This window comes from Thunnus maccoyii, chromosome 13 (assembly GCF_910596095.1).
Source record: "Thunnus maccoyii chromosome 13, fThuMac1.1, whole genome shotgun sequence".
NCBI classification, from domain to species: Eukaryota; Metazoa; Chordata; class Actinopteri; order Scombriformes; family Scombridae; genus Thunnus; species Thunnus maccoyii.
The window spans coordinates 13,437,842-13,462,861 of NC_056545.1; the positions used below are offsets into that span (position 1 = coordinate 13,437,842).

The 25,020-nt window shown below is 41.5% G+C and overlaps 1 protein-coding gene across 5 annotated transcripts in view; it reads right to left on the reverse strand.

Moving 5' to 3' along the window:
* Positions 1-24,342, reverse strand: part of shroom1 (shroom family member 1) — a 32,734-nt gene extending 8,392 nt beyond the window's left edge. The window contains exons 1-5 of one of the 5 annotated variants that reach the window (XM_042431748.1): positions 24,324-24,342; positions 24,101-24,170; positions 744-3,671; positions 466-652; positions 87-139 (exon numbers count right to left, since the gene is read on the reverse strand). In XM_042431748.1, coding sequence (XP_042287682.1) covers positions 87-139; positions 466-652; positions 744-3,448 — 2,945 coding nt within the window. In that variant the 5' untranslated portion in view covers positions 3,449-3,671; positions 24,101-24,170; positions 24,324-24,342. Of the gene's footprint in view, positions 1-86; positions 140-465; positions 653-743; positions 3,672-6,101; positions 6,143-14,227; positions 14,284-23,000; positions 23,252-24,100; positions 24,294-24,323 lie in introns of those variants that run through there. The other 4 variants (XM_042431750.1, XM_042431751.1, XM_042431749.1 and 1 more) reach the window with 4 other exon arrangements.
* Between the last annotated feature and the right edge of the window lie 678 nt (positions 24,343-25,020).

The window sequence follows — 25,020 nt, forward strand, 5'->3', positions numbered from 1 at the left end:
CACAGCGCACACATCACTGACCTAAGACTCTCCTGACCTAAAACCCAATAAAAATGTCCCAATTTGTGTGCTGCACTGGTACATACCTCCAGGTTTCCATAGTATTAACTGGTAATGGATCTGTCTCAAAGTCATGTGCCTGCAGACACAGAGGAGGAATCAAAGGGCAACACATGAATGAATTTTTATTGTAAGAACATTTTCTTCTGAATTCAATAGCAAAGTATGTGAAATGAGAGTGAAAAACTATAGTAACAGTCAGGCATCGGTTAAAACATATTTTCTTTGATTACATTTTTTTCCCAACTTGCTTGTACAAAGGTTAAGTTTGCGACACACAAAAATTCATGTTCTAATGGAAAGTTAATTTTAATATACTTGTAATCTTAAGCTCATCAGACACTAACTTTACCTGATTAAATAAACCACAGAATTGTAGCGTTTGGGTTCAAGTGAAAAAGTTACCTGAAATGCATGTGGAGTGGATGTGGATCTGTTCCTGAAGAAATTGGGTGGTTCTGGCTGGTCCAAGAGACTCTCCACTGAGGCAGACTTCCCCTGAGATGGACCTTGGCTCTCCCTCCATCTGGGTTGATTCGACTGGCCGGCATATTGGCCTGAACAAGACTGTGCTGAGAAGAACTGGGCATACCTGTTTTGTAAAAATTAAAATACAATACTTAAAATGTTTCAACCATACCACAAAAACAGAGTAAAACTACTTTTCTTCATCTCTTTTGTACCTGATGGAGCTGGTAGAGGAATCAAGGATGCGCCCTGCAGAGTGGGGTCTGTGGAGTTTTTTCTTGGTGTTTTTGCCTTCATGACTTGCCGATAGAGGTCTGGGACCCCAGTCAAATGGTTTTTCACCCAGAGAGTGTCTCTGTCTGGGTGGAGGTGGTAACTGAGACAATGGTTGCTGGGGCTCAGCCACTTTCTGCCCCGTCTTACGCTCCATGTACTCCACCAGCGCCTTGTGTTGCACATGTTTTAGGTTGCTCTTTGAGGCGCTAGAGGCTGAAAGGGCTCGACCTCTCTTCTCAAACATCTTCCTCCGTGCCGCAACCAGTCCCTGCTCTCCTTGCTGTGTACGTTCCTCTCCTTCACACTCAACTGCAAACAGACTTTCGCTTTCGTTGCCAAAGGAGCGGCAAGCGGAGTGGTTGGGGGCACCACCGAGCTGGTGGAGTTTTTCTGGTTCAGAGTAGCACATCTTCTTCTGTTCTTGAGTTAATCGCTTCCTGCCTCCGATGCGCGCCACCTGGGGTTGGGCCACGTTTGCTGACCTCCCTTTTTCCTTTTCAGTCTCTTTGTCCATCTCCATCTCACTCTCCTTTATTTCTTCCTTTATGCTCCCCCTCTCCGTCTCCTCAGAGGTCACAGAGGGTGTGAGGGTTTCTGTGGAAGTCTCAGAGTCCTGTGATGAGGAGAAAGCATGAATCACTGTAGGCCTCAGCTCAGGTTTTTGCCTGATTCGGTGTGGCCACGAGAGCTGCAGGTCCCTCCTTTTAAATGACGTCTCCCTCAGGACTTTAGACTGGGCATCCTTTAGCTTCTCTTTATAGTACTTTTTAAATGAGTCATCCAGGGTGTTACAGGCAACAGAGATATCTTCTCCTTGATCGTTCTTGCTCGTGTCACGTTGTGGAGGTCTCTCATTATCGTTAACACCCACATCTCCATGACCAGTTTTGTTTAAGATTGCTTCCTTGCCTTTTATACTGAAATCAGTATCCTTTTTTGGCTGTAACGCTGCCCTACTGGCTCCGGTGAGGTGGTACAGAAGTGGAGTTGTTTCTTTGTTTATCTTCTCGCTGGCTACATCCCCCAATGGCTGCCTTTTCCCTCTCTTTGCCTGCTCATCTCTTTTGTGGTGATTGGGCTGTTCATTGCTGATCAGTGAAGTGACCTCCTTCGTTTGTGTGCTTGAATGCGGGGAGCAGTTTCTGTCAGGTCCACAGTAGAATATAGGATTGTTGGCGGTGTGGCGGCCAATCTCTCGACTCTGCATCATGTCAATTTCCTCTAAGGAGTCGAAGCTTCGAGAGGATTGCGTCAAGAGGAGGGATGGTTTGTGATTCTCCTGATCCTGGTTCCTGGAGATCAGGTCCTCTCTCCCATCTGGTATCATATCACTGGAGGAGCGAGAACTCTCTTTGAGAGGTCTAAACAAATTATCCATCGTACTGTGGCATCTTTCTTTTTCTCTTAGCTGATGTCTCTCCAACACAGTGGAGGTCTCGCTGCCAGCCTCAGACCCACACACAGATGCAGAGTGTGTCCTCATACCAGATTCAGACAGCTTACACACTCCCGTGACAAAGTAGAACTGACCCTTATGCTGGATGCTGCTGTTGATAAAGCTCTGACCAGCATTCCAGGGGCTAGCGGCTCGGGCTGGCTCTGAACCAAGCCAGTCATGAGCTGAGTGAACCCTTTTGCGCTGACCCTCAAAATGGCTAGTGCTACCACTGGGCTTGTTATGATGGTCTCCATTGCATCCACCACTGCTTGATGACTGTCTGGGTTTCAGGTGCTCAGGCTGACTTGTGCCTCGGGGAGGTGATCGGCTTAGGATGTTGGCTGACTTCTGCTGCTCAGAGGCAGCTTTGTTATCTGTGATGAAAAGGTAGTCTGGGTTCAACGGCACCCTGGTCTGATTATGAGGCTGGAGGTGTGGGCGGTAGCTCGGTGGCTGCTGCGCCTGCTGCTGTTGCTGTTGAGAGCCCCTCCAAGCTACGTATGCTGGGTCAGAATTGAAGCCAGAGTTGCCTGTTTCTGGGTTTGCAGTCTCAGTCCTTGGAGCATTCAGACCATGTGACTGTGGATGGAGTCGATTGTAGGGTCTGGGCTGTTGCTGTGGCTGCTGCGGTTGAAATTCAGTACCATGGTGGTGGACCTTGCTGTTCTCTAAGTTTTTTGTGGCTATGAAACTATCCAGGCGTGCTGGGACTGGAGGAGGACGGACAGGAGGGTAAGCACCTTGGGACAGAGCCCCCAAAGGCACCTCTTGTTTAGAGAGTGCTTTGTTGTTGGTATGGGAACTTTCATTGCCATTGTGGTTGTGGTGGTTTATGTTGGTGCTGTTATTATTGCGATAGTGTTGTGAGATAACTTCCACAGAGCGATAGAACTGGTCCATGGTCTTTGAGTCAGACTGCAGAACCTGGTTGGGGTGGTAAATAGACTTTACATACTTAAGATCAGCATAGTGGCTGAAGGAGCTGGACTGCAGGTCATCTGGCAGGAAGGGAGAAGGGTAGTCTGGGGCAGTGGACCCACCAGAGAAGGAGCTGTAGGCAGAGTCTCCTTTTCCGTGTTGGTGGTGGGCAAATTGGTCGACGATGCTGCTGTTGGACTTGGCTGGGGAGAGCCGGCTGACAGGCAGGCTCAGAGGATGCAGGTCTACGTTGCTCATTCTCTCAAAGTGGAAGTTGTAGGAATCCATGGAGGACTGGGGCGGATGGTGGCAGGAAGGGAAGGGCAGGGTTTGTAAATGTGCCGTAAAGGTATATGCACTGATGCATGTGTTTGCCTTGTGGGTGAAACCGGGGAAATTACCACCAACACGTTTGCACCAGGTTGTCCGTCACGCTTGTGGCTAATTAGGTCATTTTCCTGCCTCGTTTTTGTTTACTCAAAGCCCCTTGAAACAGTCTGCTCAGTAGCTCCTGGGGGAAAAAACACAAACACAGCACAGACGTGTTATCAGCCTGAAATCTTAACTCAGGATTCATGCTTCAGTCATAGATCTGGGGAAAACCACTGCTCAAAGGTGAAATGGTTTCACACAATGTGTGGTTAAACAGCAAATGAAAATGTAAAAGAAACTTTAAGTGAATGACTGATACTCAATATCTCACATGGCTTTGTGTGGTCTTCATAGCTGTTTTGACTGCTTTGGAATGGCATGACAATTTAACACAAACACGCTTGTTTGTGTTAGATTGTCAACTTGGCATGTCCACTCGCACACACCTACACTTCCCCATCAAAAAAAAAAAACAAACACCTACCTACAAACCCCATCAACACTGCATACATGAAAGAAAATTCATTAACAGCTACATGTTTGTACATGTTTTTGCAGTGCTTTCTGTTCAAACACTAAGGTGCCAGAAAACAGTAAGTCACAAGTAAAAAAACTTCGCCAGGCATTTCTAGGTCAAATTCCTCGAGGGTGCTCCTGTTATAAGTTGTAAAGACAAATCATACACCCCTTCACAGAAAAAATGTTAATTTTTCTCTTTATCCAGTAGTGAACTTAGAGTAGTCAGTTAAAAATGTTCATGGAGGTGCTGGTACATGGCAGCACCAGGGAAAATCCTTCAACTCTACTGATTTCAAACCTATTCTTCATTCATTTGGTATCTGGAAGAGCTGAAGAATTTTAGTTTTAGGGCTGTATGAAATTGAATAAGTTAGAGCAACCCAAGGTGCAACAATGTTGTGTCAAAATAGTTATTTAATAACAATGTAGTTAAAGAATTCAAAGTTTATTTCCCTATACAGCAGTAAATTCCTCTGTCTGGTTTAAAGGTAATCATTAGATCTAACCAAAAACTACATCACCTCCTCTTACACTTTAAAGTTACTGCAAACAGCAATTTTTTTTAGCAAGACATAAAGTTATATAAGTTACAGGTTTCACGGCTCACAAGGTTTACAGCATCTTGGTTTTGTAGGTCAGTACAGTCAACTACCTGTTGAAGGAGTCTGTCTGCCGTTGTGCATCAACGAGGCCTCTAATTAAGGGCCTTGAGGCTGGCGGCGCACGTTGCAGCACACATATGAAAAAATGTCAGGAATTCCATATGAAACTACAGAAACACGGGCGGATTAGTCATGTGACAGACGGATAATGCCTTATTATAAAGCACTGTGGCCCGTAAAGTCTACCTTTTCCCCTTATTATTATTGTGGAATGTGAATATTTGCTTTAACCATTCTGTCAAATAATTGCCTATAATTGTAAACTGTAAAAAATAACAATTTGGGAAAGATTAAACTTTGACTTAACCACACATGCATTATGACTGTGACCATAATGAGTTCATCAGGAAACATTTACAGTCTGTTATACAGTGATAGAGGCTGCAGTGTTTGCACTCATGTTGTCCTTTGCTGTAAAACCAATTGCTGTCATTGTCAGCTATCCTGCCTCTGCCACTTAATGACAGGTTTAGGTTTTGTTGGACTCTAATAACACAGTGAATGTAGGCTTCTCTCCAATGACGTGCATGCCTTTCCATGACATTGTCATCAAGTTGAAGCTACATACCCGTCATGCATACACAAAGGTCAATGTTGCCAATAAAATAAAGACAAACCAACCAGTTAATCAACTCAGAGCCTGCAGTATTGAAGTTGGATTTCACCATTGAGAACTGCAAGAAATGTGCACATTATAAATCGAGTGATTTTGTTTCTTTGGTTTTGGGGTTTTTAACCAACCAAACGTTATCCTAACCAACAAATATAAAAATCCTGAGATAAATGATCACTTAGTAACTCAGACTGACAGCTGAAAACTGTTGTTCCGAGCTGAAAAACCTGAATCAAAGATGATCCTAGGTGGTCGTTTTGCATACACACAAAACCCACCTCACAAAAGCCTTTCAAACTACAGTATTAAGGGGGATTCCATGTGTTTATGAAGGGCCTTCTGATCTGTGGTGTTTGTGTGTGTGTGTATGTGTGTGTGTGTGTGTGTGTGTGTGTGTGTGTGTGTGTGTGGTTTCCAGCCCTCCTCTTCCCTCTGCGAACAGAGAGAGGCTCCCAAACAGGGGAGCGCTCAAGTGGAAGTGATGGAGGGGACAGGCAGTGACAAAATGTACAGAGAGGAGAGAGGGAGGGAGGGAGGGTGAGGCAGAGGGTGACCGGTCCAGACAAATACCCTCACACGCAAACCACAACAACAAGAGACAAGAGAAGTGAACAATGACAGCAGGAAAACTGAACACAAGTTAGAAGACTGGATTAATAGTCACAATAGAAAGGCGGTCTGGGAACCATGCAGAGATCAACTACTTGCAGACTTGAATGAATGTTTCTGACCTTTAGAGAGCACCATTACCAAGAAAAAGAATAGAGAAACTCACCCAAACTTTGAGTCTGAGTCGCTGACCTTCCTGATTTCCATCTGAGAGAGAAATAAGTTTCCTAAGTTTCAACTTAATCAAATGATTTCCGTTCTTGTTTCTCATTTAAAACATCTTTCGTCCACTGAAGAGGGACCAGACTAAGTTACCAGGAGAGCTAGATATTAGAGGGAAGACTTCTAGCGAGTCCCTTCTCCCCCCCCCTCTGAGACCCGAGGCTGCGTAGCTGGTGCATTGATTGGCCAGCCGATGACGTCCGGCTCTCCGGTGCACAATGAGCGCAGCGGAGGGAATATTTCACTGCCGCAGATAGCTGCTAGTGCTGCCGGCCGCCTGAACAACAGAGAGAGAGGAGAGAGAGAGAAGAAAAAAAAAAGAGGCCTCGCATTCCTGGCTGGCTTCAAAGACGGAGCAGAGCCCGGGCACCATTCATTCCCAAGGCCCTGAGCCCAGCACATGGAGACTGGCCAAGGCAGGAGGGAGGAGAGAGGAGAGGGGAGGGGGTAGCGGTGGTGGGGCTGGTGGGTGGACGGGTGACCTCCCAAGCCTCCACCCAAAAAAACAAAAAAAAAACAAAGGCTAACTATCCCCCACCATCACCCTCATTTTCCTTTCTCTCTTATTTGTAACACCTATTATTAATCTCCCCTCTAGTTTCTATTCTATAAAACTCTGCGACAGTTATGACGAGTTAGACAGCTAATCATTAACTGACTGCAGATGCCAAGTAATTACTACTGCAGTAAGACATTCCACTGACATGAAGGTCATTAATACGGAAATTCGTTTTAGGAACTCTGTTTTAAATTCATGTCGCTATACCAGTGATCATTGGCTTCTTTAGAATCGTACAACGATTAAATAACAGTAACATGAAGATTTCATGACATAAACATGCCATAACAAACATAGCAAGCTTTTAAATGAACTCTGACACTAATCTGAGTGTTACATGGTTCAAACTCTCTCTCAGTGACACCATCAGCTTTAAAAAACTCCTGTGCGATTGTCCCGTGTCAGACAAAGACCCTTATTGCCTTCTCTATTGTTTTCTATTGTGGCTGGCAGTGCTGCTACTCAGCTATGCAGACTTTTTTGCTAGTGCTAGCATAGCGTCAGACAAAGTGTTGCATCAATGTTCGGTGGCCGACTCCACCTGATGACAATATAACTTCTTTGTGATGGACAAATATATATAAGACTCATAGAGGAAGAGAGACATTTGAACCAGATGATTAATATGCGTAATTGTAGCTTTGGTATTATTTTTCTAGGTGCAAAATTAAAGGAAATCTGGTATACACGCACTTACTGTCATTCACTTTAAGTTATTTGCTTTCTGAGACTTACTGAGTTTAATGTCTGTATCAATAGTCAAATATCAACCTCTGTACACACATTGGAAACTTAGATTTGTGTCTACAGTCAAATGTGAACACAATGTAAAGTAAATGGAAACCTGCTCATGATGTGACAAGCAAAGAAGCTTTTCTTTTTGAAGGCTGACAGTCAATTTGGCTTTAGCTTTATAAAAATTTCTGCCCTCACATGATCCATAACAGGAGTCAACATCACATACAGACATGCAAACAAGGATAAGTTCATGATCACTTTCTGCCTGGCAACTGAGTTAAGCCCTGCTATCATGGTAGAGAGAGTGAGTCTTAAGAGCTATAAGAATTTAAAGACCATATGTTTAAAAAAAAAAAATCCAACATAGTGGGAAAGCGTCAGGCAAGGACACATCTTAACAAAGACGCGATTTTCAAAACTAATGAATGAGAGAGAGAGAGAGCGCTCAGCGTGAGGCTAATGGAGAGAGAGAGAGGAATGAACGATGGGAGGGGGGGTATTAAATTCTTTCAGATTTCTTTTTTTATCTTTAATTAGTGCTTATGTGTTCCAGCGTGACCTTCACCATGCAGCCACGAGACTGGACCACCAGGCGTCTGAGAGGGAGAAGGCGGAAAAGCGATAGAGAGACAGAAAATAAGAGACAGAGGGAGGACAGGATGATGTAAAAAAAAAAAAAAAGATGCAAGAATTAAAGATAAAATTAGAAACAGAAAAGACAGAGAAGACAAAGATGAGAGAGAGAGAGGTGAGGTGTGACAAAGATGAGAGAGAAGAAGACGTGAGAGACGATTCAGAGAGAATTCAGGTACTTTAGTTGCTGCTGCCATGGTAGCCAACCAACCAAGCAGCAAGCCAAAACCACTAAGCTTGTTAGCCCTGCTGGCCCTGCTAAGTCTGCTGATAAAGATGATGATGGGTTGATAGACCTCCAAACCTCTGACTGAGGAGCTAAATGGATCAGTCATGTCCTCAAAAAAAACTACTGTTAGCACTACTGCTCTCAATCAGAAGCATTTATCTGTGAGAAAACAACTTTACATTCACTTGCTCACATCTGAGAAGCTGAACCAGTAATATTTTGCCTTTTTTGCTTTAAATAAAATGACTAAATCGATTAATTGACTGATTGTTGCAGCTCTATTATAGATCTTAGTCAGGAGGCACCATTCTCGCTCACAATATTAATGATTTAAGCTACTTTCTCAACAGGATTAAAATTGATCCACTGACCTTTTGGCCCCTGACAGCAGTCCATTATTTTCTTTAGTTACCTATTATATCAACTTTTATAGACTGAATAAAGAGGAGCCATGACTGTTAACTTATTACACCTACCAGCGAATCTAAAATCAACCTTCACAAACCACAATCAGAAGTCTTTTGCAACACGCAAGCACAACATCACAACTGCACAGATGCTGGACAACAGTGAACTCATTTCTCGACTGTAAGTCTCCCACAGGACCTGAAAGACATCATTCCCATTGTCCCTGATCAAACAGAAACAGAGAGGAAGCCGTTTATGAAAAGGTGGAAGTGGTCGGGTGTTGAGCACTGACAGAGCAAAGCATGTAGTAGCGGGAAAGGGAAAGCCGTGTTGCCATGCAAGTGTTGTGTGACCAACACCTGCAGGGCAATTCCTCCTGGATGTGTGTGTCAAACATTCGAAAAAAAAAAAAAAATACAGAAAGATTCAGCATGTCTATGAGTGCAGGAGAGAGAAACTGTGTGTTGCTGGGCAGTGTTCACCCCGGTGTCTAAAATATTTAGCTGACCAAGACAAGCTGTCACACTCTAATAAGCTCTGCATTCCTGCCCTGATCTGGCCAAAATACTTAACTTGACCAAATTTAACATTTAGTCTACTTGATTTAATTTAGATGTTTTCATTAAACGCAGTAAAGGAACCGACATGTTTTCACTAGTGAATATTGAATGCATGTATGTGCAATTAACTACAACACTGCTTCTTCTGTATTTGCAATGAGCCCTGCCATCTGCATATGGCTTTTAGTTAAACTATTAATGATTACAACACACACACACACACACAAATTAAGACAAGGTCAATAAGACTATATATCCATAACAATATCCACCATTATAAAAAACCCGTTCAAGCATTCTGCATCCTCCCTTGTCAACCATTAACCAGGAACTGCATCATGCCTGGCAGCATTTGGCTTAAAGAAAAAAAAAAGAACACATGCTTCTGCAAATGATAAACTCCAAATTACTTTCAAACTGGCTGCTGAGAAGACAATTACTTTTGTATTAAAGACCCCCCGGGGGGTTTGCAATATGATCTAGTCATGGTGAGTTTAACTGGATACTGTAGGAATTCCTCCGCGCTAGAATAGTACAAGCCCTCCAGGCAATGGAGTTGTGTTTTTGTGTAGGTGCGTTTGCATTCGCACAAACCTTTGTTAAGTCTTAAAAATGGGCCGTGCAAATTCACCATTATTGCAGCGTATCGTTTTCAGTCTTTGGTATGTGTATTAAAGTCCGAGAACATGCTAACCTGGGTCAAAGTCAGATGTGTGAGATGATTATAACAGGATATGGAGGCAATTGGAGTACCGGTAATTGAACTTAAACCTTGTCTAAGTGCAATTTGACACACTCTTTTATACATGAAATATAAAAGTCATAAAGTAAACAATGTGTCTGTTACTTTGCCAGCAACTTACATTAAAAAAAAAAGAACCACCCACTGTGCAGGAGCCAACAAACTTTTCCTGATGCAAGGTGGTAACTACTGATGTCAGTGGAGAGTTGACCCAGGCCCAAGATACACCTGACCTCAAAGCTCAAGGATCACCCTTTTCACTTTTTCAAAACAGTGACAGCATCTTACAACATCTCTGCAAAGCAGGAGATTACCTTACTCAGAAAATGTGTGATACCGCCAATGACAAGGGAACCAAGGTGACAAAAGAGGGCCAGGGCGAGGAATGTATGAAAGGAGAAAAACACAGAAAGTGAGAAAGAAGAGACGGCCCCCGGCAGGAAGCTGAGGACAAACACCACAGGAAAAAAACAACAACACACACACACAATAACAAATGACCCACTTCCTGTTCAAAAGGTGGGAAAAGTGTCAGTGACTCCATCACTACAGAAAAATGTTAAAACATCTATTGTTCTTGGGTCTCCAGTGCCTCCTATAGCTCACCACTTATCTCTCAACAGTCCCTAAAGACACACTGTCTGCTGTGATCTGCAGATGGTGCAGACAACAAATGTGCCTGAACTACATCTATAATTATGACAGTTTGGATTATTATCATCTTAGATCTGACACAGATGCTTTAGATTTGGTGTGAACAACAAACGGTACAAACTACAGTTTTACAGTGTGTACTGAAAACTGAATTAAGACTTCTACTGACCCCCTTGCACAAGAGAGAGCACTGTGGCACTTCCATCAGCTGGGTGTCCCTACCGCTTAGCTCATCCTATGTCATCTGTTGCATATGGTTGTCTCTGCCCTGCCAGGCTGCAGTAACATGGCATCTCTGCCTTGTTATATAATGAGATGTGGTCCGAGCAGCTGACCGCAGACACGTAATGGACGCAGGAATTCACCCACGGTGGCCCCTGAGCTGGTACTATGACAGTCATGACACTGCATGACTTCACCGGGACGATATGAAGTTTATCACACCGAATAAGACTTGACTTTACAGTACATGTATTGTTCTTGTGATACAACCAATCATTTATAATCACAGTGACTTCATGAACAAGGGGTCTGTATTAACTTACCCAAACTGTAATTTTTGTTATTGTTTGAACCAATGACTGCAGCAAACAAACACTGGTTATATGAAAATGAGGACAAATGACATTAAATAAAATGAATTACAACCATTAATGAGGAAAATTAATGAGCATCGATTTGTGTTTCATAAAAGAAACTAACTACTAAGTCTCTGTGGAAACAGAGTAGAGAACAATGAAATCCTTGTGCAGGCCACTATACATTTGGACCATTCAAGTATTTATTTGCCTACTCATGGAATGTCTTAATGCTGGTAAAATCTGTGGCAAAAGCTGTTCATGGACTTATCACACCTTATACAAAGTGGTGTAGCATAAAGGCCATATGATCTGACCTGGTTCTTTATGGGGTTTTTATATATAATTAGCATAAAGTGCCCACTGTTCTGCTTCCTTTGAGGATGTCTTGGATCTTCTAGTAAATAATTCATTATAATCTGCAGGGTTTAGTGGTTATGGAAAGAAAATTATTTTATTTATACAGCAGCATTACTGTAGTTTAAGTTTGTTAGGAGTATTTTTGGAAACAGTACAGGAAAGCAATATCATGAAAGGTCCTTATATACTTAAAGTAAGCTTCTCTTTTACGAATAATCGATAATCGTTTTAGTCCTTTGAAAAACACCAAGCATGTGTTGATTGCAGCTTCTCAAATGTGAGGATTTGACGTTTTTTTTGTGTTATACATGATTGTAAACTGAATATCTTTGGATTTTGGACTGTTGATCAGTCAAAACAAGACATTTGAAGATATCACCTTGGCCTCTAAGAAATTACAACAGGCATTTTTCAACATTTTCTTACATTTTATTGACAAAACTATTAATCGACTAATCGAGAATACAAGCGTCAGATTAATCTATGATGAAAATACTTGTTAGTTGCAGCCCTAATTAAATAATTAAGCGTTTGGGTGGTTTATCCACTGTCCTTCAGCTGACCTAACACTTCTGTTTCTACTCTGAACACAACTGCTGGTCGTTGAGAAAGAAGAGAAAGTGATTGAAACTGTCTGCAAGCTAAGTCTCACTTTCTATCAACTCACAATACAAAAACCATAAAGTTAAACTGTCTACTGTATCTACTGGGTAATCGTGGTGACAAGGTCTAATCAGCAGACCGAACACCTGACACTTTATGGCAGCGTGGCACTCTGACCCTTGTGCCTTATCGCTGGCAGTTTGGTTAGTTTAGGTGCTTGGCAGAGGAGGCACACGGAAAGGAATGTGCTTGATAAGTAACTAGTGCAGGTACAGCAGGTAAATCAAACAGATTGTTATATAAAAAGTCAGTTTGACGGCTTAAAGCTAAATATGAAAATCTCATTTAAAGATTCAAATGTTCTTATTTTAAGCTCAGTTTATCTAACACACGCACATCTCTGCTTACAGAGAGTATTCAATTATCAGTTATGTAAGTGTAATTACACAGTGCCATCATTACTCCTCGAGTTCCCAGTTGGACCAATAGCAGAGCTTGTTCACACAGGTCTAAGCCTGTCTGCTCTCAAATTCTACACTATATCTTGAAATTATTGTAATTTGTGCTTAAAACATCACTGATCACACTGCTGTATTCAGCTACCTCTTATAAAACTGTGTAATGATCTAACCAGTCATCTATTGTGCTGTGAGAATACCTGATAAGAGGTTAGTCTGCAGGATACTTCCTGGTAGAACAAACAACTGCGCATGCAGGAAGATCACAGGAATATAAACCTGTAGGGTTACATTCAATAAAGCAAACGTGTGTGTGACTTGTTACACAGTGATGTTAGGTTAAAAGAAAAGTTAAAATTGTCTACAAACATATTTTTAGGGGGAAAAAAAGCACATAGGTATCATTCACTCCTGTCAAAGAGTAAATCATCCAAATTTTCGAACACTGCTCTATTTTGTTCTGCCTTTGAAATGTTCGGTGGATAGCGGCATGAAAGAAAACAGGCTTGGACGTCATATTCAGTAAGACATCCTGATTATTTCATATTATGAGGCTTTGTTATATCATGAGGACAAAGTTTTCGCACCAATACCTGTTACATAACAACATTAGATATCTAATCCTGTACAGAGGGGAATACGCGAGGGAAGACGTGCCAGGATAACGGGGTGCCAAAGGCGATTTTCCAGAGACGCCTAAGCACCAATCATGAACACATGAATTGATAAATGTTTGGCAGTAGCACTGAGTGACGGAGTACACTCAAGATTTTGGTCGTTTGATGAATCTGACCTCACTAGGACCTCTTCAGACAATAGTTTCATCCATTTACCGGCGACAGATGGATATAGCGTTGGGTTACCACGCAAATCCTCACTCCCTACGTCGACACACTATCCTATTCACTTCAAGATACTCAGACTACATAATTAGAACTAGGTGTTTTTCCCTCCTGTAATTGTCCAACCTCCTGGAGTGGCCAAAGTCAGGTTACAGTACTAAATGGCCCCTCTGAGCTCAAAGAACGACTCAAAGGCTCAAAGGCCTCATCTGGCCTTATTGCTTCCAAAAGCCCAAACCTAAAGTCAGTGAAAGGACCACAGAAAGCTATGTGGGGACTAGTTCTGAAGGAAAACCCACGTTCTAACCCAGTAAACAAAACTAGAAACAAGCAAAGTGACATCACACCTGTCCAAATTACCATTCCTTGTTCTTCTTAGGGTCCTGCACCGGCAAGAAAGCTAACAAGCTTATTTTTCAAAATGTTGAACTATTCCTTTAAGGGATAGTTGTCAAAGCCCTTCACATCTCTGGTGCACCCCCACTGGTGTTTTCACTTATTTTGCCTGATTAGAGCTCTTCTCATCTTCATCATTCTTATTGGTACATTGAATTTGGTGGAAATGCAGTGCAGAAAATACATTTTTTAACATATAAATGGTGCAAATTTCAATAATGAGTGCATCCCTGTAGTCAATTTATCAATTTATCAGAATAACACAACTCATGTTTGCCCTACTTTAGGGGAGGAACCAACATAAACTTACAGTTCCTGCTGTTAAATGGGCACGTCTGTGACATCATGCGTAGCAAGGAAGGAGAACTGGAAAACAAAAACAAATACGAGGATAGAAAGGAAAAGGTGTGAGAAACCAGGTCACTGTCCATTATCTAATATGGCGTGATGAAAGAGAACAGACATGCCTTTAATCCCTCCTTTTACACCTGCCAGGATGCCTTAAGAAGCATGAAAAGGACAGTCCAGATACACGATACGCTGCCCTGCAGAGCGGCAGCGGCAGCACAACAAGGAAACATTCGCTCGGTGTTGCACCAGAGATTTGAATTGCAAAAGAACCCGCGAGGCAGACAGAGACAGTGTGTGGGCGAATAGTTAATATTCACTTCCCCCACTGACCCCAACATGGCTGCCGCTGAAGTCCACAACAGATCTGAGCCAAGACATATTTTGGAGAAATACAGATTTTTTTTTTTTTTAAATCTGCTTGAGGAGAGCTTGCTTGGCCGCTGTGACCTCTCCGCTCAGTTTAACAATCTCCAAATGTCAGGTGAAATTAAGCAAATTAAAGCGGCCGGCATTCTTCGCATTTTTGTTTTCGCACACCGGGGTGTTCAAATTATCAGGAGCAGCTACCTTGATAGACTGAACAAATTAAGCCGAGTGGAAATGAATAATTAAGATAAGCATGTCTCATGGGTAACAGGTGTCAGACGTGCAGAACAATTCTTTCTACATTACATTACTATTCTTCCAAATCCAGTAATTTATTGTCCTCGACAGCCTAGGATCAAATCTCACTCAGTCTCTTTCTCCTCTATTTACATTTCGCCTCCTACTCATTCCTCCGACACGGACTAAAAGTTAAAAAGGTGAAGGAAGTAGTGACTGCTGTCCTGTAGAGAAAGATGGTGATTCAGTGTCCACAGCTGGAGCGGCTGTATCTACTTTTCTACTTTACAGACTGAATGAAACACCTGAGAAAAATATTTACTTTGCATTTATTTACCTGCTCTAGTTTCTAAAAAACTGGGCCAAATCAAACAACTGGTGTCAAATTTTCACCAGTTTCTAGTCAGAGAATCACTTCACGTTCCACCTTCAGGTCTTTATTTGTCCAAGAAGCGCTTTTGTTCATATAGACTTTGGATGACACAATGGACATTTAGCCACCAGGCAGATGCTGACTTAAAAACAAAAACATCCAACTGGAAACATTTCTCCTCCTACTCTTTTTGGCACACTTTGATACGGAAAAAAAACACAAAGCACACAAAACAGATGGCCGATCACATCTCTCAAGGTATTCAATTTCGCCAAACCTGCCATTTCTCATGGTTTAAGCTTTAAATTTATGTGCAAAGCCACACTGAATTGGACTTTGTTGGATCAAGCTCAATTTACCGCTTGAGTTGAGTTACAGACGACAATTCAAAGTTCAGGTGGGCTAAACTTCAGCCTGGTTTATGTTTAATACTATTTTGAACACTTTTCTTGAAAAAACCTCACATCAAAATGATAGATAGATAGATAGATAGATAGATAGATAGATAGATAGATAGATAGATAGATAGATAGATAGATAGATAGATAGATAATTGATTCAGTGTTATGTTTACTGCTAAGTGGGAGAAAGCAGAGCCCACACAAAAGTACCATTTGAGATTTTAGTGCTGTGATATATCAAAGCACTAAAATCTCTGCCTCTGACCAGATGTTATTCGTGAGCGAGTGTGTATTGCAACAGAGCCTTTGTATCACCCATCATAATAATAAAACGCCTCAATCTGAGCCCCATAAAAGCAAAAGGAAAGTATGAGTAAGAGCCAAACGTCTGACAGACCAGGAATTTACCTCCTTTCTTTCCTGCTTCTCACTTTCTCAAGCTCCATGTCGACTACTGGGGATGTTTTTTATCTGTGAAACGCTCCTAAAGTAAATTTGATTTAGTGGGCTTTAACACTAGAAAGGCAAAACAGCAGTTTTAATTTTTAAAGTACAAAAATCTCAGCTTGCAGCATGTTCCTCGGTGGGTTTTTCTGTGCTGCAGCAGATTTATAAAGACACTGCTAAATAGCAGTTCCAGTAATATGTACTGTGACCTTTCTGTCCTTAAAGCACTGACAGCTTTTGACGTTTAATTAATCTCTTCCAGGTGGACGCTGGATAAACGTTTAGCTAGTTTTTGTCGTTCTTCAGGCCATTACAAAGCAGATGATCAGTGTAACACAGCCAGCAGTTTTTCCTCAACAGGCTGAGGGAGTAATCCTTGGTAAGAGCTTTTCCTCTGAGAAGTTTGCTTTATGCTGCAAAGAGCTGTATAATGGAAATAATGAAAAGATAGGAGAAAATGACTATTTTATCCAGAATACAGTAGTTCTTTGTTAGCTCGAAGCGCTATCGCCGTTTAGTTTTCTGATTTTGCAGTCATCCCGCCTCCGTTTCAGTTTTGTGACAGAACACATGTCGGAGCTCTATTCTAAAAACAAATGTGTGTCTGATGTGCTGGTAATAACAGAGTCCCACCTACGCCTCAGGCTATAGACCGCAGGCTGTAGACGATCTCCCATTGTACTGACGCCTCTGCCCGGGCCCTGTCGCACAGGCGAAACGAAGCCCTCTGTGTTAACTTTTAATTGTCCTGCTTTTGAAAGGTATACAGTAACCTAATAGTACTGATCATCATGCTCAGGAGTCAAGTGATTTCTAATCTCTATTGTGTTTCCCGGCACCGAGGCTGCCAGCGTGGTTAATTTTGGGGAGCTGATCACAATGGGCTCCTTTTACTGCAGGCAGGGCAGGTTTCCTACCTCAGAGCAGGGCAGGCGAGCGGGGGGGGGGGTCAGAGGAGGTGGAGGTGGTGGTAAAGGAGGAGGACGAGGAGGAGGAGGGGGGGGGTTAAAGCTGTGAAACAAATCACATAGAGATTAAACTTCACCAGAAAACACACTCTGGACTTTGTAACTCGGGACAGAAAAGTGGGAGTGTGGTAGTCAGATATGGTGCTGACTGAAGAAGAGTTGATGTCACTTCACGGGGAGCAAAAGACACTTTTCTATTATATAAAATGCATCAGCAAATTGATTCAAAAAACACACCTTTGTGTTCAATTCAGAGTCACTATTATTTTGCTTTTTCTACACTGGCTACTTCTAGTCAGCTGTTAAATTATTAGTGTCCTAAATCCAACAGGAATCAATCTGACTGCATATTAAATATTATATTATAAATATTAAACATTACTGACAGTCATTTTTTAAAGTGTAAATTACTTTAAAATGTGTCATTTCATCTAATAACCGACTGACTGCTTTTCAATAATATGACATTTATAAAGTCGTTTTTATTTCTGCAACTTAGACTCATACTAAAAAAAAAAAAAAGAGTCGCAGTATAACTTAAGTTAAAACACAGGTGTCGAAGCCGTTCCAGCTCCCACTGGACACATACAGCCACGAAGAAAAAAAAAGAGAAAGACATCAAGCATCTACTTCCAGCCATGTCAAGACAGCTGTAAATGCCTCTTTTATTAGTCAATATCACAGCCTTATTACTGCATCCGTGGTCGGCTCAGGTCTCAGTGGCAGCCCCTCACCCGCACCTATTCATCAGCCCTATGAAACCTGAGGAGGCCCTCCAGCAGACATGTTGGCACAATGTATTATGGAGGTACAGTATATACATACACACACACACGCACACACCATAATTCTTTCTCAAACACGCACAAAGGATGAAGGGGTGCTCTGTAGTCCGAACCACAGTGGAAGAGCGACAATGTCGGGCTCGGGCATCGGTGGCCTTGAATCTATCAGCTTGAAAGTCAAAAGCTGAGATCAGTGCGGTGCTGTTTTTGCATTTCAGTAAAGCAGTGTGGTTTCTACTTCCTGCAGGTGTTTTGTTTTTTTTTTTAAATCTGCTATTGTGTCTGCTGCAGGTCATGCAAACTAAATAAACTCTTGTCACTCCTGGCAGAAAAGTTAAATGTGTCATTTCCTGTGTAAAAGCAAAGGAGGATTCTAACCAGCGCTGGGAGGGCAGAACATCATGTGTTAAATTTTAAACTTTTAGACTTAGAAAAATGGATATTTATGTGTATTATACATTACTTTTTATGACGCAAATCTCTTACAATCACTTAACTACTCTGTGACTGTACAGGCTTTTAATATTTGTAGAGCTTATCTTAATTATCTATTAATCTGTTGATTATTTTCTCGATTATTCGATTAGTTGTTTGATCTATAAAGTATCTGAAAATTGTTTTGTCTTGTGCATCAATCCACAACTAGAAGATACTAGTTTACTATCATAGAGGACTAAAGAAACCAGGAAATATTCACATTTAAGAAGCTGGAACCAAAGAATTTGGCATTTTTTCTGAAAACTGACTCAAAATGATAAACGTTTATCAAAATAGTTGGCGATTAATTTTCTGTCAATCGACTAATCCTTGCAATTCTAACTATTTGTTACATTAAAGAGTTCTGTTAACCTGTTTATGTGTGTTGCTGCTATGAGGTACGTCTCCCATCCATCTATATTTCCCAAAAACGTGGGTAAAAAGGAACCGTTACAACCGGGTTGCTAAAACACTCCACCACAACCACACACACGTACACATAACCCATGACATATGACACTGCCGTATCACAATGAGGGTCCTATAGGGACATACAATAGTGTAGGTGTGGTCCTATCAGATAACCGCAACGGGCAGACAGACACTCACACATAACCATACACGCTTTCCAGCCTTCCCTCAGGGGGTCTCGCATCAGTCAGCGATAACCTCCGGCAGCTATTTGTCTCCTTCACGTCTATCTGTTCTATGGGACCTGAAGTGGGCCTTTCTGTTCCTCTGACAAAAGGAAGGAGGATCTGACAATAACTCACAACTGCAGACCAGTGAGTGGTCAAACCCAGGTTTAAAAAAAAACAAAACAAAAAGCCCACAGCCCCTGCCTGCCTGCGGAGAAGAGCTCTGAGGTAACGAGAAACTAGACAAAAGGTGGGGAAAGAGAGCTGGTGGAGAGGCTGGGACTATGGTGGTAGATGGTGTTGAAGATATATGTTCCTCGTTGTAAAAATCAACCCATGTGCTTCCTGGATTCGCTATCTCTTCGACGAGGACCCCCGCAATGTGTGGAATGTCAGTGATGCAGGAGGAGGAGGAGGAGGAAAAGTGCACATACATGCATAACATCCAACCTGCTCCATGCAGGTGCTGGTGAAAGTGAAGAGCAACACATCAACAATCCTTCAATTCATTCACTGGAGCTCTAACTTCAACTGACATATCTTCATAAACATATCATGATATATCATTTGAAGTTGATATGTAAAACTTGTCAGCGAACTGTTGCTTACTTACACACATCCAGCAGATATGGAGCAACATTAGCATTCATTTAGGATTGTGTTTCCGGCCGCCTGATGAATGTAAGTCCAATATTCACTCTCCTTTAAGCTCCGTTTTGCAACTACTGAGGGAATTATCTGGCTCTTTAGCTGCTAAATACTCCTTTATGTTCACCAGCTAAGTCCAAAATCTCACATTTTTTTTATTCCAATTTTAAAATAACTTTTAAATCTTCCTCTTCAGACAATCCCAAGTTCTGTCATTATCAGCACGTCAGCCAAGATACAGCAAATACTGTGTCCAGAGTTGATCGTTATATAACAGCTTCATAACAGCTACAATTAGCCGAGCAGTGCTCTCAGAAAACCCTTTTCATCCACAATCATAAATCCAGTAAAAGTATGGCCTACTTATGTGGTAACCAGCAATCTTTCTAACCATTATCATTATCATCAGTAGACTTCAGAGAAAACCTTTCAGACAATGCAAATGCCACGGTGACATCTATATAAAAAGCTGTAATACACATTAGAGGAAGGTCTTTACTGTGATTATGGATGCCATGGTGATGCCAGAGATTCTTAACTCTGCCTCCCACATTCTGACATCTACATCATGGACACATCATCACAAAAATCACCTTTGCAGATATCATTGCTGTGTGATCGATCAATCAATCATTTGTGCCGTCTTCCATCCGAAGGTTGGCTTTCGTTGTCCTCCAACTGTTTCTCTTCTCAGCCTTACTCTTGAGTCGTTCATATCTTCTTTTTCCGCTCCATCTTTTTATATCATCAAGCCACATTACGCGTTGTCTTCCCACACGTTTCCTTTCAATCATCTCTTCCAAAACCTTCATCATCAGCCTCCCACTGGACCCTCTCAGAGGAAGTGCCCCGCAAACTCAAAACTTTCTCTCTGCAATCTTCATGAAATACCTCATACCAGTTATATAATTATAATTGGAAAAATCTACACACACACACACTCATACACTCTTTAATTAGCTCAAGTTCTACTATAATGGGGTAATTTTGTAAGTAATATTTACTTACTGCTATTTCATCCTGTGACGGTATTTTTCTATTAATGTTTCCATTCACAACACGCCCGCTCGTTGCAACAATCTCCAATTTTCCTTCTGTTATTTCCTATTACTTATTAATCCCAGTGGGGGAAATCTTAACTTGCACATTACATTTTACGCAGGCTTTTCTCTTCCTCCTCTGTGTTCTTATTCTAGAGAGTCAAATCATTGACCCTGATCTCCTTATCAGTATTTACAAAGGCCTTCCTGGTAGTTACTGCAATGATGTCACACAACGCAAGTGTACCTGAATACCTGTACGTTACAATCATAGACTCTAAAGTGTGCATCCATCATCTTATCAGCCTTTTCAAGTACATTATATTTCAAAAGAGCATGACATCACGATGACTTTCACACACAAGAGCGCCACGCCTCCGTGTTAATTATTATGTCATAGTATAGCCTTGATATACCAGAGTTTGAAAATATTCAGTTCCTCCTGCATGACATAATGTCCCAGTTTTATCTCCAATATCACCAACATGTCATCCTGACTAGTCTGACGTTATTACCCGTTAAACGGTGATACTAACGTGTCTGATGGACTATGGTCAACCTGTAATCTTTGCTTTCTATCTCATCCCTGTTCCCTCTCATGAACTGCAGTTAATTCAATGACCCTTCCTGCTAAAAAACTACATATCAAGACTTGCTGGTGCTCGGCCACAGTATCATTACCAATCCTCTTATAACCTAAATACAACCAGTCCGAGTGAATCATTTTACAGTTCAAAAAAACAACATTGTTCCTAAGAATGACTCATTCACTAAATCAGCCATTTCCTTTACAAAAGGGTAAGGCGTATTTATTTTCCTGCAACCAACACTGCCAGTAAAAGCCGTCCATCATGCAGGTACAAAGGAAGAGGTGGAATTACAACAAGATCACACCTTTGTTACGGGAAAATGTAAACCATACAGGTAAGAATAGCAGAAACCAACCAACGAGCCGTTAACGGATTTATAACTCTGACACCGACCTGCTACATCTTTGACCATTATCTTATTCTCACACCTCCACTAGAGTTCAAAGTGATACCATACAGAGTGATAATGATCTAACTATAGCAGCATTAGTTAATTTGCTAAAGATTTCTATAACTTTTAGCTACTTCTGGAAGTGTAATGCATCTTTAACACCATTTGGACCCCAAGCTGCCACTGTTTGGTATTATTTTTGGCTGGTGCCACCATGAAGTTTCTTATTGCTACAAAATCAATCTGAACTTAATCGAACCTTACCCACAGAGGCAAAGCAGTTGGTTCATCCTTGTAGAAGTGGGCTATACAAAAGGTCACTGAAAGAATGTAAACATCCACCTACTCAAACACACTATGAGTAATTTTCCACTGACCAACAAGTCAAACGACAACACATGTGTAGTCCCAAACCCCTGGCTAGTGCTGTTTTGTGTGTGTGTGTGTGTTTGCACTTTAGTTTGAGTCTGTGCACGCTATATAGAAATGTGTATTATTACTACTCTGTCACGCCAGATGGTTTGTTACACAGAACCATCTGAGAAGTTGTCCTTGGAAACTGTTTGGAAAAGGGCAGGCATTTTCAAAAAAATACTTGGCAGGTGATTGGATGAATTATCTCTCTATCACGGGCCAAATTCTCATTGTCGTCACACCTAAACCACGCCCGTAGCTGCCAGTGGTTCTTCTTATGGCTGCTGATTGGTCCGAATGCTGGTCCGAGCTGCCTCACGAGGTAATATTGTTACAGCTGCTGAAATTTATGTCTAAAATGACAAGACAATACATATTTATTTTACCTTGTTGAAGTGCTTTTTCTGCAGTATGCGGTCATTACTATGCATATATGTTTTGTTTCCTTAGAGGGAGGGGGAAAGAGAGACATAGATCATGTTTCAACAGCCAAGATAAGTTTCCGTGTATGGCCCATAAGTTTCTGACCCTACTCTATTTTATAGCCCTGCCCTTCTATTTGCTCGCATTTTTGTTTCCGGCTTCCTTTTCGTCTTTAATCTTCCTGCAAACACACACACATACACACCCAACCACACACACCAGCTAATAAAACTATTATACATACTACCACCTATATGCAATGATTACCAAATATGTATATTGCCATATATTTGCATGTTTTGACTTCAATTCAAGTTATCATACAGTGTGTTGCTGAAAAAGTAGAACTCATCCATTGTCGCATGACTATCAAAGCAGTGCAACATGCGTTAGATGCATAAATGAGTTTCAGATCAACAGGTGTTTATGTGGGCACCTGTGTGTAGAAGGTGGTGACACACATTTGGATTCACACTCCTATGCATCCCTTGGTGGACGTATGAGCTTCTGTACATTTGCATTCATTTCACCTACATGCACATCTGTGTAAGGATCTCTTTGCAGCCTCCAGGTCAGACTCTGTGGGCGCAGCGGAGTCGAGCCGGGTCAGCGGCCTGAGCATGGCATCCCGCAGCAGCAAACAGAGAGGCCAGTGTGCTCCTCCTGCTCACACCATCTGACCAACGCACCGCATGAGTGCTTCAGTTTTCAGCCACAGCACAAAACGCCAGTGTCTGGTTTCCCCCAAAGCAACCCCGCCACAGTCATGGCGCCTTTTGTTCCCACTTTAAATAAAACATAGCCCAGTCATTAGGTAGAAAGGCCCTCCTGTGCATAATTCAAGGCCAGGTATCAATTTGAGACAAGGAGATAAGGTTGCAGCACTGTGCCGGTCCCACAATACTGGCAACACACACTGCATGACAATAACAATTAAATGTGGTAATAACAGTAGTTTGGCTGCAACTAACCATTATTTCCATCATCAATTAATCTGTTAACTGTTTTCCCAGAGCCCAAGATGACATGTTCAGATGCCTGTTTTCACCTACTAACAGTCCAAAACCTAAAGATATTCAAGCTGGAAAGAGTGAGTGTTTGTCAGTTAATTGATAAATGACTTAACACAACCAAATCAATTATTAAAACTGAGTTCTAATTTGCTGTGGACTGACGAATCGATTAATTAACTAAACCAATCCATTATGAGCTATTATGAAAAACAAAAACATAGATGATGAAGACAAAATACAACTTTAGAGGATTTAAACCCCAAAAAACGTGAAATTATGCACCACAAAACATTTTAGGAGACAAAAACACAATTTATGTATTCATAAATATAGCTAATCAGTCTCTATGACCATTAACAAGAAGGACTGTTGCTATCTAACGTTAGCACCTAATACATAATGTACTGTTAGCTTATTCAAGGACAATGTTTATCTCCCTACGAAGTCGAAATACAACTTTTAAAACATACGACTATGAGAAAAGGTCAACTTTAAAGGATTTGGTTTATTTTCATAAAGCTATCCTCACAAGGGAGATAAATCAACAGGTTGACAGTTGACAACCGAAACTCAACAGCGATACTAAATGCACCTGCTGCCTCCAACGTCCCCTTCACGTACCTGCTGATTCCCGGTAACTCCTGCTGTTTCCAACTTGTAGTCCTCGTTTTTTCTCCTGGCTGTGTTTCCTCTACTCGAATGAATAAGAGAGGGAGAGGGAGAGAGAGAGAGAGGGAAAAAAATGCAGAAAGATTCACTTTTATGTTAGTTGGCTGCTGTGCCTCGCAACCTCCCCTTTCCCTAGTAATAAGCTTTCCTCTCTCTACGCTCGCAGTTAGCTTACCTTATTCCCTGGAGAGGGAAGCGGATGGAAGGTAATGGAACACGAGGTAGACCAATCAGTTGTGGCGGGAGGCGGGCACTTTGGGAATACACGACATCCTATTGGTCAGCCAGTGTTAATGGCGGAATAGTGAAAACGGGACTTTCTCTGTAGTGTTTTGATGTTGGAGGAGAGACAGCAGCTAGAACTGGACAGTGACATTTTTAAACCATCCAGAACTCACTGATAGACACATGTACTGCAAATTAATACTTCAAAAGATCATACTGACAAGGACAGTGCTCCTCTATCAATTTATTGATCGATACCACACTTTATTTACAACATGTCTTATCTATTTTATCACTACTGCTGTGTTATTGTTTTGTTTTTTATTATTATTATCTTTAATCTTATATTAAGGGTGTTTATATTATTCCGTTCTATTCTATTTTTATTCTAGTTATCTGATTTTACTGCTTAATTGTAGTACTTACACGTTTCAATCATGTAGAACACTTTGTAACTTTGTTTTGATTATTAAAAGTAAACGCTGACAAGAGAAAAAACTCAAAATAAATGTGAAATGACAAAATCAGCAAGAAAAAAACCCACCAGTCCACATAAGAGTTAATATTCTCAGGGGAGCACAATGTGGATTGAAAAGAGCTAATCATTTCTAAGAGGCTCTGCAATGCAAAGCTATATAAACTACTTT